The sequence below is a fragment of the Heloderma suspectum genome, chromosome 4, assembly GCF_057233095.1.
Source record: "Heloderma suspectum isolate Gila_16-S chromosome 4, 16-S_ref, whole genome shotgun sequence".
Lineage (NCBI taxonomy): Eukaryota > Metazoa > Chordata > Lepidosauria > Squamata > Helodermatidae > Heloderma > Heloderma suspectum.
This window is the reverse complement of record NC_139461.1, coordinates 70885344-70907166: the sequence shown is the minus strand read 5'-3', so window position 1 is coordinate 70907166 and position 21823 is coordinate 70885344. Positions and strand designations below refer to the sequence as shown.

The 21823-nt window shown below is 40.6% G+C and overlaps 1 protein-coding gene across 2 annotated transcripts in view; it reads left to right on the top strand.

The window, feature by feature from the left end:
• Positions 1-21823, top strand: part of SPIDR (scaffold protein involved in DNA repair) — a 294732-nt gene that overhangs the window by 247235 nt on the left and 25674 nt on the right. The window contains exons 11-14 of one of the 2 annotated variants that reach the window (XM_084849595.1): positions 14571-14732; positions 17041-17128; positions 21506-21649; positions 21757-21816. In XM_084849595.1, the coding sequence (XP_084705721.1) occupies positions 14571-14732; positions 17041-17128; positions 21506-21649; positions 21757-21816 (454 nt within the window). Of the gene's footprint in view, positions 1-14570; positions 14733-17040; positions 17129-21502; positions 21650-21756; positions 21817-21823 lie in introns of both variants that reach the window. The other variant, XM_084849596.1, reaches the window with a different exon arrangement.

The following is a 21823-nucleotide window of genomic DNA, read 5'->3' as shown; positions in this document are numbered from 1 at the left end:
GGGTCTTCTTATAGTCTTATAGTGCAATGAGAGAATTTGCTACCAGGCAGTGCTCATTTTCACATGCCACTTCACTTTCATTTTGTGTGAGTAAGAGCTTTAAAGCCCTTCAATATGTCCAAGTAGTACCCATTGAGACCTGATTCTAAATAACCTGGAGAATGACCTCAGACTGTATCCGACAGTTTGCTTTTATGCATTACAGGCATAGCACTGCAGAAAAGGAAATATGTTGAATGTGAGCATGCTATTTAAATAGCTTCACAGAATGGTCCAAGGAAATCCTAGCTTGTGTTGCAGGTTCTTCTTGTGCATACAGATGGTGGAAATAATTAATATTGCCCATTATCTATTATAAAGTGCAAGCTGAAAGAGTAATGGTAGAGGGTGGCCTAGTGTGGTTGAGTTTATTTATTTATACATGTGTATGTACGTATTTTTGCCCCACTTTTCAGCCCTAGGGCTTGCATAGTCTCATATATAGGGAAGAAAGGTGATTAGAGAGGGTATGCTTGTCTGGGATCCGTTTGCACACATATAGACTGTGTTCGCATTCAATGCTAAGCTATTGTTTAAATTAGCAATGGTTTATATTAACCAGGGTTTGTTGCTTTAGCCATGAATTCTGTTGCAGATGAGCAAACAAACTGCAACTTGTTTTCCCTATTTTTGGCTTGTTTCTCTCCTGCCCATTTTGCCAACCTTCAAAGCAGTTTCAGCTGCTCTTGCTAGGCACCCCTGTTTCAGGGCAACCAGCCAGGCAAGCAAGCCAGGGATAAGCCACGTGTCTGGGTTTAGACATCACAACAAGCCATGGTTTAAAGAAGCCAGACTTTATAAGCTAACAACAAACCACATGTAACGCCAACCCATCAGTTTAAAAACCGGGTTGTTGTGCACAAGTGGGTACTTCTTCCGCTTTACCACACAATTCACAATCATCTCCTTTATAGGTTGTGTGGTGTGAAATGTGAACCCAGACCACTGGGTTGGTTAGGGGCTAATCAACCCAGCAATTAACCCAACAACAAACCATGGATTAATTGCAACTGAAAACTCTCCCCACGACCTGAGTTCAATCCCAGCAGAAGCTGGGTGCCAGGTAGCCGGCTCAGGTCAACTCAGCCCTCCATCCTTCCGAGGTCGGTAAAATGAGTACCCAGCTTGCTGGGGGAAAGGTAGTCACGACTGGGGAAGGCAATGGCAAACCACCCTGCTACAGTCTGCCATGAAAATGCCAGCGAAAGCGGCGTCCCTCTAGGGGTCAGCAATGACTCAGTGCTTGCACAGGAGGAACCTTTCCTTTCCTTTTAGCCCCTAAACAACCCAGTGATTCTCATTTGCACATCATGCTGTACAAATTATGAAGGAGCCAATCATGGGTTGTGCAGTAAAGCAGAAGAGGTGGGTGTGCTGCAGGCAGCATGTCTGCACGTCCCCAACAACCTATTGGTTTTTAAATCAATAGGTTGTCATTATGTGTGAACAGGGCTCATGGGTTATATGAGCCCATATAATTTATGGGTTATAGCTGGTTAACAAACTGTGCTTTGTTTGCAGGGATGAGTTCAGACACAACTACAAGCCAGATTTCAACAAACCACACCAGGGATTAGCACTATGTGCAAACCAAACCATATAGTACTGCAGAAAGCTGTGATTGTCATCCCACTCATATGACTGCAAAAATCACAAATGCAAGGTCATTTGGGCATCTAGAAGTCACAACTGTTAGGAATTCACAACTGTTGTCGTCAGTGCCTAAACATCAAACCAAAAATGTGGAGTTATGTTTAGGACAGAAGGGATTTTCATATATTAGGAAGCATTTTGATTATGTGGCTTTAAAATGCATTATGCAAAATCCCACCAAGTTAAATCCTAAAATAACTGCTTATTAATATGTTTTAAATGGTTATATCAGCTTATTAGTTTTCATAATTATTTTAAATTTCCTTTCAATCTAGTATTCCTTATTTTTGAGAAACTGGAATTATATAGCATGGAGAGAAGCTATCATTAACTAATAAAGAGGTACAAAGTGGCTTCATCCTACAAGAAAATCAATACGACTTCATTTTCTAACTACGTATTCGTCAACTGTGTATCCAAGGACAAAATGGGAACATATTTGTTGATTTTTCTGTTTTGAAGTAACATGAATTACATGTTCAGTAACTATGGACAATGTTGGATTATTCAAACATTTATCTGTAACTAGCACATTTTACAGTTGTATGCTATCATAGGCCTGGATCAGAGTGGAGAACTGTGACCTTCCAAAGGTTGGATTCCAATTCCCATCAGCCCCACCCAGCATGACCCATGGTTGGGGATCATGGGATTGTAGTCCGATGGCATCTGGATGACCACAGGTTCCTCAACCCTGGTAGATCGTACACAGTCAGCAAAAGATAATATAACACATATAGATACTAAATCAATAAATACTTAAATATATTGCAATTAAGAACTTTAGTGTCCTCTTAATTTTAATTTTTGTATAATTAGTATTGTGAATTTGTTAAGAGTAGACTAAAAAGCATCCCAGTTCTCATTAAAGGTCCACATTCTTTGCTCTAGATGTTGGGGGTTGGAATGTAATCTCCATTCCCTGACAGTGTTTTCCCACCCACTCTTTATGAATTAGTCATGTATTTATATATCTATTACAAACTTTCAAGAAGGAAAGTCCTATATTAATTCCAACACTTATTCTGCCTGCAAGACACATTGGTTTGGCACCACGTTAAGTCAGTTTTAGCAAAACAAACAGAAAACAAAAAACCTTAGTGCATGCAGATAATAGAAACTTTGCATATTGGACTGATTTGTGGCAGGGTGCTGCTGAGAGTAAAATAAAGAAGTTAAATTCTGCAGGGAAAAGAAACTCTTGTTTCATGTGCAAACTGAATTGTTCAGTTTAACATCTCATCAAATTAGAAAAAGGTAAACAAGATTAACTGTTTACTTGAAGTGAGCTGAAGTCTCAATGTTTTTCTGAAGAAGAACACAATGTGCTGTTGCATCTTGTTTCCAGAGTAGTGTTTATCATAATTCCTTGTGCTGTGGTCGGTCGAGTGCTGAGAAGGCACTCCGCCCACTCATGGCTCATTCGTCTGCTCTCCCTCCCTCCCTCTCTCTCCCACCCATTGAGGCCTCACTACGGGATTGTAAGGCTGAGCGAGCTGTCCTGTGTCAGCTTTGCTGCCTGTCATGAGCCGACATTGACCTAGAATAAAATAACAGAGGCCATTTCCTGGAATTCTCGATGGGCTGCTGAGAAGTGCTACCATAACTTTTGTAAACAGTCTACTCGAATACACACACAGTTCTCTCAGTCATAGGCATGCACCTATGAAACAGAGCCAGCAAAAGAGCGGAGAAGTGAAAACAACTGAAGTGTGTGTGTTTGGAGAGGAGGATGGGAAGAGAACCAACATTAGAAACTTGAAGAACGAGTTGTCTTTTTGCCAAATGAGAATCCCCAGCAAATCCCTTCTCTTATGCTTTCTTGCTCTGTTCGTTCTGTAGCTTATTTTGCTGAAAAGTAGGGTATATTTTTAGTTGAGTTTCAGTGGGATGGTGTTACATTAAACAGTAGAAAGAATATCATCCCAAATGTAGGCACCATTCCATAATCAACTCTGTTACATTTCATTTGCCTTGCACAATCATTGAAGCTGTGATGTTTTGTTTATGTTTGCTTCATTTTACTAAGATCTTTGAATGTTCTTTCAGTTTTTAAAACATGTGAACTCTCCGTTTTTAAGTTCTAGTTTCATAGTATATTTACTAATTATTTTAGCGTCCCATTCATAGATTTCAGAGAGTGGCTGAATAAATACTAAGAAACTATACTTGTCTCTGTAAACATATTGCTTCTGGTTATTCAAAGGTGAAATCTTCCAGTATGAATAAAGAATTATCTATTCATCAGTACAATTTTATTTGCATTATTGTAGTTTTAATGGGATTTTTGAAAAGGCATTTTCTTAGAAAGAACATATCTATGTTAGCTAAGCTGTCAAAAACATAACACGTTGGCATTTTCTCACATGAGGGTGTTTATTGATTCTGTATGTCTAGATCAAACTGGCCAGGTTTTTCAACTGGGGAAATTGAACTTAACAATTTTGCTCAGTAACTAGAGAACACCCCCCCCTCTCTTGCGCGCACACACACACACACACACACACACACCATGGCATCACTGTCCTCTCCCCTGGACCAATTTGGCAGAGAGAGAGCCCAGGCCTTCCCAGGCTGAAAACCCCATAGATTCCTCCAGTGGCTTCTGCATTGTTGATCTATCATTTCTTGATGGCAGTGGTGCTTGCCAAGCTATAAGTGACATACAGCTCTTTTGTACACTGCTTTTGTCCTGCAGAATTCTTCTGAGTAGCTTCTTATTTCCCATTGGAGAAGGTACCTGCCAGGTAAGAAGCAGCACCTTGTCCTTCTAGTCTGGAGCAGATGTGGTTATGGGAACTAGATGTGCCCTGTGGTGTGGTAGTTGATCACTTGTGGTCGAGATTGCCATTGTCCAGTTTAACAGTTCATATATGAGGTTTTGCCTTTAGAATCCTCTGTAGAGATTACCCAGCTATTGAGGGGCCATGACTAGCCTAAGGCACCCTGATTTATGACTGCCACCATTTCTCAGTTGACGCTAAATCTTGAACAAGAGGAACTACAGGAGTTGGAGATTGAATCTAAGCCTAGGAGGAGGCAACCACCAGTTAACTCCTCAGTCTCCATTGAGTGAGTTCTGCCTGTTTTCGCCTTATCTCCCCTTAGTCAAAGCACATTGCATGGACGTGCAGCCTGGCACACAGGGAAAAGAACCTTGAGTTGTCAGCAGTATGCAGTCAACTCTACATTATGAATCAAGAAGCTTTATTAAGATTAGCGATTGGGATGTAAGGGACAAGAGGTAAAACAGGAACTAACCAAAAAACAAACCCCAGTTCACTGTCTAACTAAACTACACAGTAACTAAGAGGTCTTCAGCTTACATGCATCAGCATGGATTTCTCGTGATGTTCAGAGGAAAGACAACTTTTTATAGTGGATTATGCCTATTTTTTAATCCTGTCAAATTAGGGGAGAGGGTTGATGTGTGTGTGTGTGTGTGTGTGTGTGTGTAAGTGTAACCTCCAATCAGGTATGGCATGTGGGCCTGGGCAGAGTTTTCACACTTGGGACATGCCGTGACCAATATATATAGAGAGAGAAGTAGATGGGCCATTGGTTCCTTTCAATAGCTGAGGAAGGTATAAGTAAAATGTTAGAATTAAGAGATATATCCAGTCTACTTCTGGTAGACAGAACCATCAAGGGGGAAATTCTGGCCTGTACATATGGAGGATGCTTCAAATACAGAATGATGGGTAAGTTGCTATGTAACGGAAGCTAGACCATCATGCTGGGTGTAATGGATTTGTAAAGAGACCAGCACTTTATTCTCAGGCCTTTCTCCAGCCAACCAGACCTGCTTGACATCCTTTACCCAGTCAGGGCTGATACTGGTGGAGGGAGATGCAAAGTAATCTACTCTTGGTCCAAGTGGAAGATCTAGGAAGGCATGGGATTTGTGGGTCCAGAGGTACCTCAAATCAGGCAGAGGGGGGCATGTAAGGAGCATGTGGCTGTGTTTATGTGTGTGATGGGCAAAGTGATTTGTAATTTAAGAGTATTAGGTAGAGCTTCTACATTATAGCTTATCCTTATCATCCATGAATGTATTTAAAATCATCTAAAATTAATAGAATACTTACCAAAAGTAAATATCCTGTTTGGGGATTATTTTATCATGAAAAGCGGATACGAAATTAAATAAATAAATATAAGTGTTAGAGCACAGCTTTAATATTGCTTTGAGTAAGCCTAAGAGATTTATCATTTAAATGTTTCTGAATATGAAAATCCATATAGGAATACAATTAGATTAAAAAGTACCTACCAGATATAGTAAGACAGTAAGCCAGCATTGCTGTGCTTAAAAATACTTACGTCTTAAATGTATTCTATGAAAAATAATAATTAAAACCTCTGACTTCCATTCTACACTTGATAGAAATGCATTCCCCAGCAACATGCTTATTCTTTATCGTATTTACCATGTCCCGCTCCTATAGGCAGTAAAATGTAAAAGTCTTTGCCTATGTGTGGATTCCTGTTGACTGGCCTGCATCCCATAATAACTGTTTGCCTGGGCTTCTATTCCTGAAGGCATAGAAGTATAAAAAAGAGTGAAAGAAATCTTATTAAGACTTGCCTGCACAAGTTCGGTAGGTAGATTAATTAACCTATGTTCTAGGGGTTAGAATTTAATACTGCTTAATTAAATCTACATAAAATCCCGCATATGTCCCTTTATTCAGTTTGATTAGCTTTACCTTAAACTAACTCTTAATCCACAGGGTCAGCACCAGTTCTAGGATCTTCGGGGCCCTTATTCAATGAGTCTATGTATTTTGTCAGAGGTTGGTCTTGCAAACTGAGATTCTCTAATGCTGTTTTTTTTTTTTTTAATTACTGGATATTTCATGCAAAGGCAGAGTAGCAGTACTATTAGGGCAGTGGGTTCTTTGCCAGTCCTAGGGGGGCCCTGGGCCTGCACAGAGTTAAACTCATTTGGGTGACTCAGTGGTTCAAAGCAAAAGTTAAGCCCCCAGGTTCCACTGTTTCCTGAACACTTCAAAGAAAATGTATCCACTGTTTGCATTCTTCAAACATGCAGTCCAGTATTGCAGGGCGGATAAGTCTGCGGCTGGCAGACAAAAACTTGAATTGATATTCCATTTGTGCTACTGAGTAGTATACCAATGGTCATGTTTCATCACCACTTTCTGCCTCTTTATCTCCCTTGCCTCCTGGTATCCATTTTACAGGTGGGGTAAGAGTACAAAACGAGGCCTGTTTTACCTCCCCTCAAACTAACTTTGACCATGCTTACCAGTATGGTCATCTCTCAAGTTTTAGGACAGAATCTGGGACCAAGCCCTAGTGAGATCTGACTTAAATGAGGCATTTTGCCTATCTCCTTGCCTATTGTTGCTTTTTGTATCACTCCTTTCTGCCTCTGCCATTCACTCTTTCCTCCCTGGATATCCCTTTCTTTTTCTTTGTTGTTTTCAAATTTCTTTCTTCTCCCTGTTTGTCCCCCCCGCCCCGCCCCGCCCCGCCCGTTTCTCCCTAGACTTTGCCTTATTGAGATGCCTCAAGACTCAAGTCAACCTGAGAGGCATGCCCTCTGCCCAGGAAGGCTAAGTGCTGGGGGAATGCTGTACATGTTCAGAAGCTATCCTGTATTGAACTTCGGGAGCCTTTACCACAGATGTATGGCCTTCTTTGTATGGTCTCAAACAACTCACTCTGATTCAGCCTCAGTTTCTGATCTGTAATTATAATCACAATTTTCACAAGAGTGCTGTGAGGATGAACTGAGTAAAATTTGGACTGAGCAGGACTTGAGTGACTTTGGTGCAGATGCTCAAGATTCCTCCTCCTCCCTCTTCTATTTCTCTGAGTGGGAAATTGGGTTGTAGTTTGGAGAATGAGCCCGTCCTGGTGGTTAATGACTTAGGATGTATTTGGAGTGATTAGAGGGGATAAGGATAATTCTTGCCCTTTACTTGATCAGTGTATGCTTCTTGTACAGTGAAAACTGGCAATATGATTGTGAATCCATAGCCATAGATTGATAGTTAAACACAGAGGAAAATAATGGAATCTTGTGATAGGTGGATTTTTCAGTGCTTGCTTAAGTCTAAATCTTAGTCATGTCCCTCCGTTGCTGCCATTTCCCTACTCTCTCTGGACTGGATGTCTTGTGCCTGGGATAACCCAGTACCCTAGTTTCCAGTAGTGCCTCAGACACATTTGATTATGTATTTTTGTGAGGTGAATTAGACATTGGGCGGGGGGATCTGGGCAATCGCCGGGGAAGGTGAAGTAGGTGCATGGCAGGGAGTGCAAGGGGGTTTAGTTGCTGACAAAAACAAAACATACAGCTGCAAGATTTAATTCCCAATATATTTGTGTGCACAAATATATTGGTGTTTTGGATGGGGGGAGAGGCTTTTACAGCTGTCTTTTTTATCCTCCTTTTTTCTTACCTTTTTTTGGCCAGGTTACAAAAAAGTGGTCCGGAGGCCATTTTCACCCCCTCCTCCGGACCACCCCCTTTGTAGGCCATACTCCTGCTGTTGAGTGTGGCAGCAGTGGCAGTAAAAAACAAAATGGTGCTACAGAGAGGTAAAAAGGTAAAATTTAGCTTGTTCTCAAGCTCATTTGGCTGTTATGCCACTCCATAGCATTTTGCTGCTGAAATTTGGCAGCCAACCACCAACCTTTTTGCTGCCACCATGACTTTCAGCAGTGTGGCGGGGGGGGGGGGGCACTGTTGCCCACCCTTAGTCCAGCTCCTAGAGATTATTAACCACATTTTAAATTAAAGTTTTAACTAGGTGGAAGGCTGCAGGCCTCAGCATTCTTGAATGTAAATTCCATTCAGATCAATAGAACTAATGCTTTTTGAATAACTATATATATATATATAGGATTGGGGCATTAATGCAGAATATGGAGGTATTTCTGTGCATTTCACAATACGGCCCTTTAGTGCTACATAGTTAATGCTCTACTACAACCTGCTAGAGTTGGAATTACAACTGTAGTTCCACACATAGAGCTGTTTTTCCTGCTAGCAGGAAATCCACTAGAAATGTATATGTGAATGGCACAGTACTGGTGGGCATATCTGCCAGATTACAGGAGGGCAGTAACCCAGGCTTTTTAAAAACTGCCTGTAAGGACACACTCAAAAAATTCTGCATGTTTAAAAAAAAGAAAAGAAACAGTTTTTTTAATGTAAATTACATTTTAAGTATAATACATTTGTTATATATAAAAATGGTTGTGCTATTGAGCAAAAAAGTCCAGACGTTTCAAAAGGTGAATGCTAATGCTAGGAAGTGTCATGTTGCAGGAAAACGCATGACATAGGTGTAGTCAGATAAGGCAATATGAAAGCAAAACTGTATGGAAAAGGGACTTCATAACCAAGACATTGTTATCAGCCATGTTATTACCCACATCATGGAGTAGTCCTCCATAGAAGGCATAGGTCAGTGCCCCTATGCAATCCTGTTGGAAGTTGAATGAAATTGTCACAAATAAGGACTTGAAAAAATTGGAGGACACTGGGGAGAACTTCGGAATTCATTGTGGTGGAAAGCAACGTTATCTGGGTTCTCCAGAATAAACAACAGTGCAATCCTATACATATATATTCAAAGCTAAGCTCCAGTGAGTTCAGTGGGACTTACTCCCAGGTAAGTGGGTATAGGAATGCAGCCTAAATGAACAACTTGTATCAGTTCTGGAGAAGGAGAATTTGGGAAGATTCTAACATTCAAGGCAGATCTTGTCCTTTCAAAATCTTGTCTAGTCGCCTCAAAATGCATATTTTTCTGGTGCTGCCAGTGGAAATGGAAATCGCCTTTTGCCCTAATTGATCATAGAGAACATTGCTTTAATTAGGGCAAAAACAAGTATTTCCATTTCCAGTAGCAACACCAGAGAAAAGATAACAAAGATATTTTCAGGTTAATTGTAATTTTGATCAATGCTGTTTAAGTTCTAATTGTTGCTGCTTTTATTTTCTTGGTATCTTCATCACTACTACATAGGATATATAAAAATGATATGGAAGAGCTCTTTAGGCAACTACAAATAAGGTGTCTTTTACCAAGGAACTCATGTAGGCTAGATAGAAAATAGACTGATTTTTACAGGACAGAAAATAGGCTGATATTTGTGTCCTTTTGTGCCTATACATCTGTCTCCCTGATTCTGATCGCTCTAGAGATAACATGTGCAGTGGGTGGAGGGCTTTTGTTTGTATTTGATAGGTTCAGATAAGTTAAATCCAGCTTGGGTGGCGTCTCAAAGTTGCCGTTTGATTCCAGGCCACACCAGTAGAAGTTAAGGAGCTCCACCTTAAGACTTGACCAGACAAGTTGTTGAATTGGAACTGTGTTGGCACAGTTTTGTGCCTGTTTTGACTAAGAGAATGGAGCACAGAGGTCCTATTATGTGTGTGTGCAACCTCTTCATGTTTTGGTCCCTGCTAGGAGTGCACATACATACATACACAGAGAGATACGTTTTTCCTCCAGGAGCAAACACGAACAGCATCGCCCTATCTTGGATGAGCAAATGTTGCCACTGATATCAGGCAAATTGGCTGTGTACTTAAAACTTTCTGTTAGCGTCTGCCTTTTCCCCCACCTCCTCCATGCTTCCAGTGATTAAATACATAAACAGAAGCCTGAGCAGTCGTTCTCCATCCTTTATAAAATAGATTTATTTCCACAATGTATTGATTGTCTTTGCTGTTCTTTTCTGCAAGAGCATTACAAACCCCTTGTTTTGCCCTTACTTCCTCCTGTATTAATGCTATTCCATGACATTGCTGGCATCATCAGGAGGCCGTTTCTTTTAAACTGTACCTGTTGTGTGGAATACTATTCAGCCCTACTCTTTGGGGGAACAAAGGGAACTCCAACCATTTTATGGGGTTTATATAGCCATTTCGTTACAGAATTAAAATCCGTTTTCCACCTTTCCCAAGAAGGATGACTAATGAGGAGGGGGCAGCATAATGGCACAATATCATATTTTCCAAATATCCACTGAAAAATGAATAAATCTAAGCATTACCACCACAGTCATAAAAACAATGCAAAGTAATTGGCCTCGCCTTCCCTCTTCCCTGCCTCCAGCTCTTTTGGGATATTAACAGAACATTCCCAAGCTTTGAAATGAAATTCATTGTGGCCTAATGCTCATTGAACTTGGTAAACCTGTGGCTGGGCTGATTGCAGGTGGGGGCTCAGATGACTGAATGCTCCTCCATATAAAAATAAAAAAATCCCTCCACATAAAAAGCTAGATGTTAGGGAGAAGAGATCTACTCTAGCCTTCTCACTGACGAGCCAGTTTTCTATATGTAGGGGTTTTTTATTTGTAATTTTTTTGGTATGCGGGAACATTCAGTCATGCAAGTCCCCACCTGCATAAACCTGAGACACAGGTTTACCATTTCAAGGAGAATTAGGCTGCAGTCATAGAGAAAGAAAAAAAAATCCCAATCTGCCTATTTTCTTATCACACCCTGCCTTTGCCTCTTTGCTCTTCCCAGTTAATCGTGTGAGTTTTTCATCCCTCTGTTCTCACACTCTTATCTTTATGCTCTTTCCAGTGGCAACCACACATCTAAAAGCCTTCTTGTCTTGGGGCACCTGCACATGTTTTTGCAGCATTAACTGAGGGGAAAATCAGTTTTACCCCAGGACAGTTTCCACTTGTTTTGATGTTGAGCTACAAGCAGAATGCTTTTCCCTGGAAGGTATTTCCTTACCACTAATGAATTGACTCTTACCACAGTTCAGTTTTTTTAAATTTACATTTCTACCCCACCTTTTTACAAAAAAAGGAGAGGTTCTCTTGTACTTTAGCTGCTGCCTGCAAGGCACCTGCATTTGTAACCATTATTTGGAAGTGATGGTGGGAAAACATGTATACTGGGGATACAGAACTAAATATAGGTGGGTGACCAGAATGCTACCCACCAGGCCCTTCACAAGCCAGATGATGATGTCAGGGGATGTGGCCACACCCACTGATATCAACCAACCAACCCCCCCCCTTCTTCCTCCATGCTGAGAGAGGCACAGAGTTCTGTGCCTCTCTCAGTATGGAGACAGGTACTTGGCTGGCACTGGGATGAGCAGCTGCTTCTCTCAGCACTGGCCGAATTCCTGATTTCATGCAATGCCAATATGCAATTCTGAACTTGGAGAAAGGATGGGATAAAAATGCAGTCAACAAAAACATTTATTTATTTAGATGCTGCTTTTCTGAGAAGGTTCAAAGCAGTTTACATAACTAAAATACAATGTGAAAATCAACAATATAATATTAACATGACAGCAACAGAGTAAAAACAGCCACAGAAAACAATATTGAGAACAATTAGGGAGGGGTGCAGTTGACAGAGCTCGGTTAGTAAGGTGAAGGTGCTTAATAATTTTACCTCCCTTTTTTCAATAAGGTATCCACATCTAGAGTCACAGTTCCTTCCTGCAAAGACTTCCTGGAAGTATAGCAGAGTGAGGTTGGATGGTTATCTGGCTGTAGTTTTGTTTTGTTTTGTTTGTATGTATTTATTTATTACATTTCTATACTGCCCAATAGCCAAAGTTTTCACCCCCTTTCTGAGTGCAACAGTTTCTGTATGGCTGTTCTTAGTTAAGGCAGCCTTCCCCAACCTGTTTCCCTGTAGAGAGTTGAAGTCCAAAACATCTGGAGGGCACCAGGTTGAGGAGGGCAGCGGTAAGGGAACGGTTCTCAGCTGGAACTGAGTATAGGAATGATTGCTTCATTATGTAAGACTATGCAGCTGATATGAGGTAGGAGGCTTCTTTTTTTAAAGGATGATATATGAAGGTTCAGATTTTTCCAGGGACAGTACTACTGCAAATTAATTTTATTCATTTAAAATATTTCTAGCCCAACTATTTATTTCCAAGAAATTTATAGACTGGCTTACAGAAAAATAAAATATAAGAACACAACATTATTTTAACCTACTATAAGCATTAAAAACACAAACCATAAAATAGCATGATGATAAACCTCGGGAAGAACAGTAAAATACTCAGTTAAGCTTTGGCAAATAAAGTAGTTTTAACCCTGCATCTAAAACTAAGCAAACTAGTTGCCAGGCAAACATCTCTAGATAAAGTGTTCCACAACTAAGATGCCACCACAGAGAAGGCCCTCTCTGTGTCACCACCTGCCTAACCTTTGAAGACGGACACCCAGAGAAGGGCCTAACCATTAGGCAAATTCATTTGGGAGCAAGTGGTCCTTTAGATGCCTGGGTCCTAAGCCATATAAAGCTTTAAAGGACAAAGCCATCACTTTGAACTGTACCTCAAAACAAAACAGGAAGCCAAGAGAGACATTTAATACCAGCAAGATACTTGCCATGCAGTTGATTCCTGTCAACCATCTCTACCGACTATAATTTGCAGTAATTTATGTACTGATTTTTCTTCAGAGCTGTACGTTCAGTTTGTTGCTATAATCTAATCTAGAAGTTACCGGGGCATGGATAACTGTGACCAGGCTATCTCAGTCCAGAGTAGGCTGCCATTGATGCACCAACCTCAGTTGGGGAATGGCATTTTATGACATGGATGCCAGCTGGGCATCTTGAGTGAGGACTGGATCAAACAGCACCACCACCAAGCTGCATCTCTATTCCTTCAGAAAAGTCCAACCTCATTCAGAACAGGGAGAATACCACCGTGGTCAGATGAACCACCCACCAATAGTATTTCCATCTTATCTGGATTGAGCCTGAATTTATTTGCTCACATCCAGTCCATTACTGACCTCAGGCACCTGTTCAGCACTTTCTTTGCCTCATCTGACTCTGACAAAAAGGAGAAATAGAACTGGGTGTCATCTGCATATTGATGACACCTCAGCTGAAGCCCCAGATGACTTTCCCCAGTGATTTCTTGTAGATCTTAGACAGAATGAGCAATTGAAGAACAAATTGTAGAACAAATTGTGGGAACAGACTTTAGAAGCCATTGGGCTGAGGCTGAGATATCTGTAGCAGGGGGAAGAGTGCTGGAACTCAATCCAGCATATTACTACAGGTAGCCACTAGAGTAAAAAGAACTAGGAATCACTGTTTTAGGAGAAAAATTAGAAGTGTGTGCGCGCACAGTGATACCTCAAACTGGAATGTGACATTCCTTCCTATAATTTCTCAATATAAACACTTGAAGTTGTTGAGTCAGGGCATTGGTCTATATAGCTCAATATTGTCTACCTTGACTGGCAGCGGCTCTCCAAGGTCTTAGCCAGAGGGCTCCTCAGCCCTGATCCTGGAGCTCCTTTCAACTGGATCCTTTAAACCAGGGCTGGGGAACCTCAGGCCTAGGGGTCAAATTTGGCTCTCCTGGGGTCCCAGTCTGGCCCACCAGGATTTCCCAGACAGCTATGCCCCCATCCCCTTTCCCCCAGCCACTGAGCATTTGGTGGTTTCTTCCTTTTGTGCAGTTTGTTCCCCATTCTAAAAGGCTGAAATGCCTCTCCTAAGGCTTAGTTCCTGGCAGCATAAGAGCTTTAAGCTACAATATACTGGGATTTTTGGGTCCCCACCCATTTTACCTTTGGCCCCATCTCCTTTGCCTTCAATCCCACTCACCACTGGCATACAGCCCCCCCTTCTCTGAATTTGAATTCAGCACTTGGGCTGAAAGAGGTCCCCCCCCCCCCCGCTGCTTTAAACTTGCATAACAAAGCAGTTGGTTAACAGTTATGATGAATTCAGTTTTCATCAGAATTTCATAAACCTTAAAGGGGGGTGGGGCAGATAAAAGACTTCTATCCTACGAAGAAATCTTTAATTCCGAGATGTCTGAGAACTCTTATGAGTGTGCCATTAATGGCCTAAATTTTAATACTCTTTTTTGCAGATTGTGCCTCCTTCTTCAGGATACCTATGGAATATTCAGTGAAATACGGTTTCAAGTCCTATTTTCTTCTTGGGAACCAATAGAAAAATGTAGCAAAAGATGGGAAGGAAAACACTGCAGTTTATCTGGAATTAAAATTTTGCAGAGAGTCACGAGAGGAAGGTAACAAAAACACCATAAGAATATCCTCCACAAGGATAGCTGTCTTAATCTGTTGCAGCAGAGCATTGTAGCACCTTAAAGACTAACACATTTATGGAATAATAAAGACTAAATAAATAATAAAGACTAACACATATATGGAATAAGTGTCACAAGACAATTAGTTGCCTGTGTATTAGGGCTTCTAGGCTCTACCAATCAAAAGGTGTTGGGCACCTATTCCATCTTCCCCTCATTAATGGATTTTTTGTGGTAAGAAAAAAGATGCAAGAAGCGCTGAGAAAACACAGGAGGATTACAAATAGAAGATGATGGCATCTGGACCCCCTGTAAAATTCCATGAATGGGGTAGGGTGATTACACAGTAAAAGCTTTATCTGGAAGCACCCCAAGGTACAAGGGGAGGAGAGTGCTGCATATCTACTTTGGTCCTTGGTAGTGTGCCACTCTGTCTAGTACTTCAGGCTTGACTTTTGAGTCTCTCACCAGAAAGGTCGGTCACTATGGTTCTACTATTCTAAAGCACTTATAAATATGCTTGATAAATCTAATGTTGTTCCCAACACGTACAGCCTAGTTGATGCTAGCATTTCCCCGTGAGGAGAAATTTGCTAGCATTTCTCCATTCTCTCATGTACATGGTTGCATGGAAGAACTGACAATGTGACCTGGCCTTAAGCTGAAGAGCTGCTGTCGTCTTAGCTTTTCCTCATAAGAAAGGCATTCCATATCCCTGATTGTTTTTGTTGCTCTTCTGTGTATATTTTCTGTTTTTTAGAGAGGATGACTAGAATTGTATCGTTACTAAATCAACTGGATTAACAATATGTGAAGCAGTATCTTTGTTTCCTGGCATCCTTTCATACTGTTATGCTTACTCATACATGATTACCAGCCTTCCCTAAACTCTTTTACCTTAACCTGAATATTTTACAGCAGCTTAACAGCGGGTGACTAATGAGTGATTGTGAGGAAAAGAGGGCAATATACTGAAGTTTATTGTGTAGAATTTCTAGGTTCATTTTTCCATTGTTTGTCATTCTGTGTAGGAAAAGAACCAGAACAGTGGTTTCTACCAATTCGGGTAACGTCTTCCATGGAGTAGAGGCTGTGCTAGTAGAAGCTATCACTAAGTTGAAATTAGCCTTCAGGTTTTGAGCACGTGTTGCAGAAAATAAAAGCCATGCTCAAAAATGGCTAAAACCATCTTTATTTTGACTTGTCATCCTTATCCCATATAATTTAATTTGTTGTGCGTCAGTGAGGAGTTGGAAACGCATTAGCATTATGGTCACAGTAGTTTGTGTCTTGTGGATGGTAATTATTTTGAATCAGGTGTCATCCATGGAGGTGAAGTACCTGGCCTGCTAGAAGATTGTCTCTGCCCCTCCCCAGTTGATAATGCTAGTTTATGACTTGCATTGAATGGAGCCCTAGAACCTTCCAATTAACTCTTGTTTTGTCAGGAGGAGATAATTATTCAATTATCATTGTGTTTTCATTAAGCTATTCTGTCTGTTTGACCTTCCTTCTCTCCTCTACCTCCTTGATGACATAACTTATCTTCATCTTTCCTGTTCTCATAGCTGAGCCATAGGGCTTAGTCCTTGTCCCACTACATTTTCATTCTACAAGCATTCTGGTTTCTCTCATTAGTTCTTATACGTTCTTACTGATGATTTCCATTTTTTTCTACCGTTTACCTTTCATCTTCCACTAGTCTCATATCCCTGACATTTCTTCTTGGGTCAGTGTTTCTAGCTGAATATGGCAGATGTGGAGTCCCATACCCATTACCCATTTCTCTGTTGCTGCTGGAGATACTTTTATCTTTCCCCCGTGCCTTTTCACAGACGCACAACCAACTTTCCCTTTTTTTCTCCTCCCACAATCGGTGTCTCTAAGAACTGCTGTTCCATCTTTGTAAGGGTTTTATCAGTATATACAAGCACTATAGTAATCTCTTGTAGCTTGTTTGTTGGCCTTTCCTCAGAAGTAAGTTGCAATAAGTTCAGTGGAACTTACTTCCAGGTAAGTATGGCCTTAGGCTCCATTCCTTCACCTACTTATCTAGGAGTAAGCCCCTTTGAACTCAGTGAGACTTACTTCCAAGTCGATATGTGTAGGGTTGTAGTATTGATCAGGGCAACTAAAATCTAAAATGTAGTGAGCAAATATGACATGAATTTCCTTTCAGCATCATGTATTGTTTCAAATTATTACCCTTTTACTTTGAATACAGCATTCTAAATTTTAAAGCTAGATTTTACCAGATTTGTGTTTTGCTTCCTTGTTTTTGTTTTCAAAGAGTGCTGGGGCTTTTTAGCCTGATAGACAGTTTATGGCCTCCACTATTGCCTCTTAAAGTTCCTGGTCGAAGTCAAGAGAATGAAATGGTAAGCTATAGCTTCAAATCTCTTCTTTTTCCAAATAAGCACATTTATTTATAAGGCAAGGATGTATTTATGCACCTTCTCACTTCCTCTAATTAAATCTTGAAGGTTCTGTTGTTTTCTGTCAGCACAACCTCACCAATGGTGGGGTTTATGGTGACCGTTCCATTAGTAGCAACTCGTGAATACCTGAGTTAAGCTAGCATGGTGTTCATGTCTAGAAAAGCTGATGATCTCATCCTAGGCTATAGAATGAACACTTGCAGGAACTTCTACAAACACCAGATGAGTGCGCAGTTGGCTTTGCTCCTGCTTCTCGTTCCCCATGCAGAAGCAGGACTGAAGCACCCTCAGCCAGCACTTAGCTCCTGCAAGCGCTTGATGAGTGAGCAGCTGCAGCTCCCGCAGGGGAATCACAAGGACATAACAAGGGGATTCCCCTTTGCACTGCTCGCCCTCCCATTGGATGGAAGTTACCCACCCATATTCTATGGGAAAGGACCTGAATTCAAGAGGACAAGCACTTGAGATTCCCAGAGTGAATTAATAAAATAATTTAAAAAGTGTATTAATGTATCAAGTTCCAAACTAGGCCATTTTGACCCTTGCTACTTCAGGGATGAGAGACTCTTTTTGAAGTGTTAAGAGTAATTTCTTCAACTAATGATGATTTTGGATGTAGAGATTATAATACTACCATAGGAATGCTTTTTAGGGCCTATGGTGAATTGCCACGGGGGACTTGACAGACCCAGAATTATACTTGTATTGAATATCAATATATGCTATTGATCCACACGATTCTGGTGTTATACTGACTTTTATTTTATTATTTATAGTTCATCTTTTAGAACAAGTTTTCCCTAGTCAGCTTTTAAATGAAAGAAGAAAAAACATCAAAATTACAATAAAATCCATAACAGTTAAAAACACAAGAGATAATTTTAAAAAATGAGGTTATTAAACAAATCATTATCCAAAAAGGGCTTCTGGAATAAAACAGTTTTCAAACCATGTCTAAAAATGTAAAAACTTTGTTTTACTGAGCTAAATTAACAGATTGATCTTTGGTAGTGGCGCAATCAGGAAACATTTGGAATTATTAAAGCTGCCATATGCTTGTACATGGATAGTCAATAACTGAATGGAATTGAAAGTGAATCTTCTTATTTTGCCATTACATAGTACTTTGGGTTAGTATTATTATTCACCCCGCTGTTCAGCTAAAAAGGCTCCCAGAACAACTTACATGGAATCAGTAATAAACAAGACGTTCCCTGCCCACAGGCTTACAATCTAAAGACACAACACAAAAGGGATGGTGAGGGAAGAATGAGACAACAACAGTTTTATAATGACCAGCTTGAATGGAAACAGTTGAGGGAGAGGAGGAACTGGACAGAGCTGGAATTGTAGCCGAGCTGGTGAAGAGGCCTTCCAGTGTCATTTCTCCTTCTGTGTAGTCGGATGGTTCACTGGGACTCCTCCTGTTTCTGGCTTGCCGATCCAAGGGAAGGCAGTGCTATTCAATCTATGCCATGACCCAATATAGTTGTGGAAATACTAGGAAAGCAAAAAGCCTGAAAAAGTAGGAGGCTGCCACATTGACTTCTAATGCTTGGCAATACCAGTAAGATACTTGGCCAGAAATGGAAAAACTGCCAGTATTGCCTTGACTAGAAAGAGATAGGTGGATGCAGTTTATTACAATCATATACAAACCCTGAGCTAGGAAGTTTTATGAATTAGACTTCACTTCTATTGGACAACTGCTCATGCCTCCTTTTTTAAGTCAAGACTAATGCACACTGTCAGTTGTGACAATGCTGAAACCACAGTTGTGATGACATAGTTGATAAGTAATGAACATAAGGCTATCCTTGTATAGTTATAATTAAGATAATATCCTTTGTCATGTTTTGACATTGGACAGTCTCCTAACAGGGAAGATTTAAGGTTGCTGTTCTACTATCTACTTGCAATTTGGGAGAGATAAATAGATATTGTGACTGGGTTTGGATGATCGCGACGGGCAAAGAAGCCATCGTGTACTGTTTGCGCAACTGCCATTTGTATAATCTCCCGTACTGCAGCACGGGTTGGCAGGATGTCTGAACCTGGCACACAGCAGGGGTGACTTTGTACACACCCTACAACCCATGACATGCAGTAGAGGTTGTAGGGTGGGTATGAAGCTAACACCACACACCAGGCTCAGACGACATGCCAACCTGTGCTTCAGTGCAGGGGATTATGCAAATGGTGGTTGTGCACGGGGAACATGTGGGGGCGGGGGGAGAAGCTATGACGGTTTTTTTTCCTGTTGCGATTGCCTGAACAGGTCCTTTATGTCAGAAAATATCCTTCAGGGATGCACATTCATTGATGTGCAGTATGCAAGTTGATACTTTACTTTGAAATTCCTTGTCTCAAATACTGAGCAGAAGGCAGGTTCTGTAGAAAATTCTGTGAGAATGAATTATTGGGAGCACATTCTCCACAGGATGGAAGTGCTCTCGAGCAAGCAGGTTGCTCTATGGCTGCCAGAAAAGAAATTTGTCCTACCCCTTAAATGTTCTCTTCTTTCTGATGGGGATAAGGCAATCTGTTCACTGGGATTGCTTCCCCTCCTGGAAGAGTGAGAAGGCAGGACAGAGGGACATCCCTGGGTGTCCCTGTCTAATCTCAACCCCAATCAGAGAGAAATGCTACTGAAGGGTGGGTTATACTCCACCAGAGAGAATGAGAAATTTAAAAGCAAGGTAAAATTCCAGATTATGATACTTCATCTCACCACTGCTTATATAAATCTCAAAGCAATAGGTGGATTCATGTCTTACAGCACTTGTACAATGGAATATATGGAGGTATGTATGGAGCAAAAGTCTTAGAATATGTTGACTTATGCCATTCATTTGTTTGTAATTTCCTTAGTGATTCTTAATCAAGCTTTCAAAAGAGTGGAACTTTCAATTATCCTTTTGTTGACATTTTAGTAATACCTAGCATTTACATAGCACATTTTGAGTGTTCAGTGCATTTCATGTACCTTCTCTCTTAAAGATAGACCATTATTACTATTCTCCTTTGTTTCAGATGAGGGGAGAGGGATGAAGCTGAGAGAACACTGGTTTGTCAAGGCAGGGCTAGGGAACCTTTTTTGGCCTGAAGCTGAATTAGTTCTGGGCAAGCAGAGCCGCCCCACTGCTGGCAGGTGGCCCCATGACATGATTGCTCACCCACACTGCAATTAGTCTTGGAAAAAGTCTCCATTGGCCTCAGTGGGGTTTTTTTAAGCCTGACTGCAGTGGGGGAGGGGTGATTTTTTGAGGGGCGGTCACAGTGTTGGGGAGGGGAGGATTATTTCTAAGGCTACCTACTGATGCTGAAGCAAGATTTGAATGCGGGTCTTCCTACCTCATAGTTCACACTCTTCACCATTTTGCTTCTTCAGCTGTTTGTGAGCCAGGATTAAATGAATATTTGTTCATGCCCGTCATTAACACAAATGTGTCCGTACAATACACAATCTTTCACATCTAAATTAAAAACTTGAAATTAATTTATTGTGGCTTCTTGGAAGGATGTGTGATTTATGGCTCTCTTTGAATCATCAGAGACCAGCATCCAATTTTGGATTAACGCTATGTGTGTAAGTGGGAAAATGTTTAATAGCTGAACAACTGTTTTCATTATTCATAATTTCTTTATGATTTTAGTAATTCTCAAGCAATAACTCCCAAGAAGAATAACATCACTCCTATAACACTAAAAATTTATTAATCCCCATAGCTTTATAGCCTTTTCAGATGGTGGATGTTACCTTTAAATAAAAAGATTTGTTCTCATCATAACAGGGAGAGAGAGAGAGAGTCACATTGCTTCATGTTCCAGTATTCATGTTCCTTATTATCCTTTTGCTGCTTAATTTGGCAGTATTCATGTTTCTCAGTGATGCGGCTTCATCTGTTTATTGTCAAATTCACCCATGTACTAAAATTCTCAAATGTCATTGAAATAATTTGAAGACATGAAAATAATAGAATCCATTTTGACCATGACTACCATGACAAAAACAGCTTTCTTGATTTGTTGATTGGGCTTGTTTTTGTGCAACATAGATTTGTGGGTGTAGCCACACAGGAAAGTTTAAGTGAAATATTATTCTTGATTTTGCCAAAAGGGTCACTCTCTGACATTTAGAGGAGCAGAAGCAGCTGCTACTACCAAGTATGCCTTAAAAAGAAGATTCTCTAAATTTGCTCTTCCCATTTGTTTTGATGAAGATCTCCCTACTCTACTCAACCAAGTAATTAAGCTTAATATAGAACATTCACTATTTTATGACCACACCTATTTTGATTGCTTCATTTTCAGCAGGTTACAATGAATCTGCCCCCTCCTAGTTTCTGTTACATTCTTGCTGCTCATCCTGACCCAAGACACATTGATGCAGATGAGAAAGAACCAATTTCAGATTTGTATTTCCCCCCAGCTGTGCACAATCTCAAGGAAATTCTTCAGGTATTTGTTGTTGCTGCTGCTGCTGCAGATTTTACAACTTACATGTTTATTAGCATATTAACATGTTTGAAATTAAATATCTGGCCCACTTTTTAATTGTATTTCAGATGTGCGACATGCATCAGTGTTGTAGCTTCTGGGCACATGTTGTATATCGAAGACTGCAGGTAATTA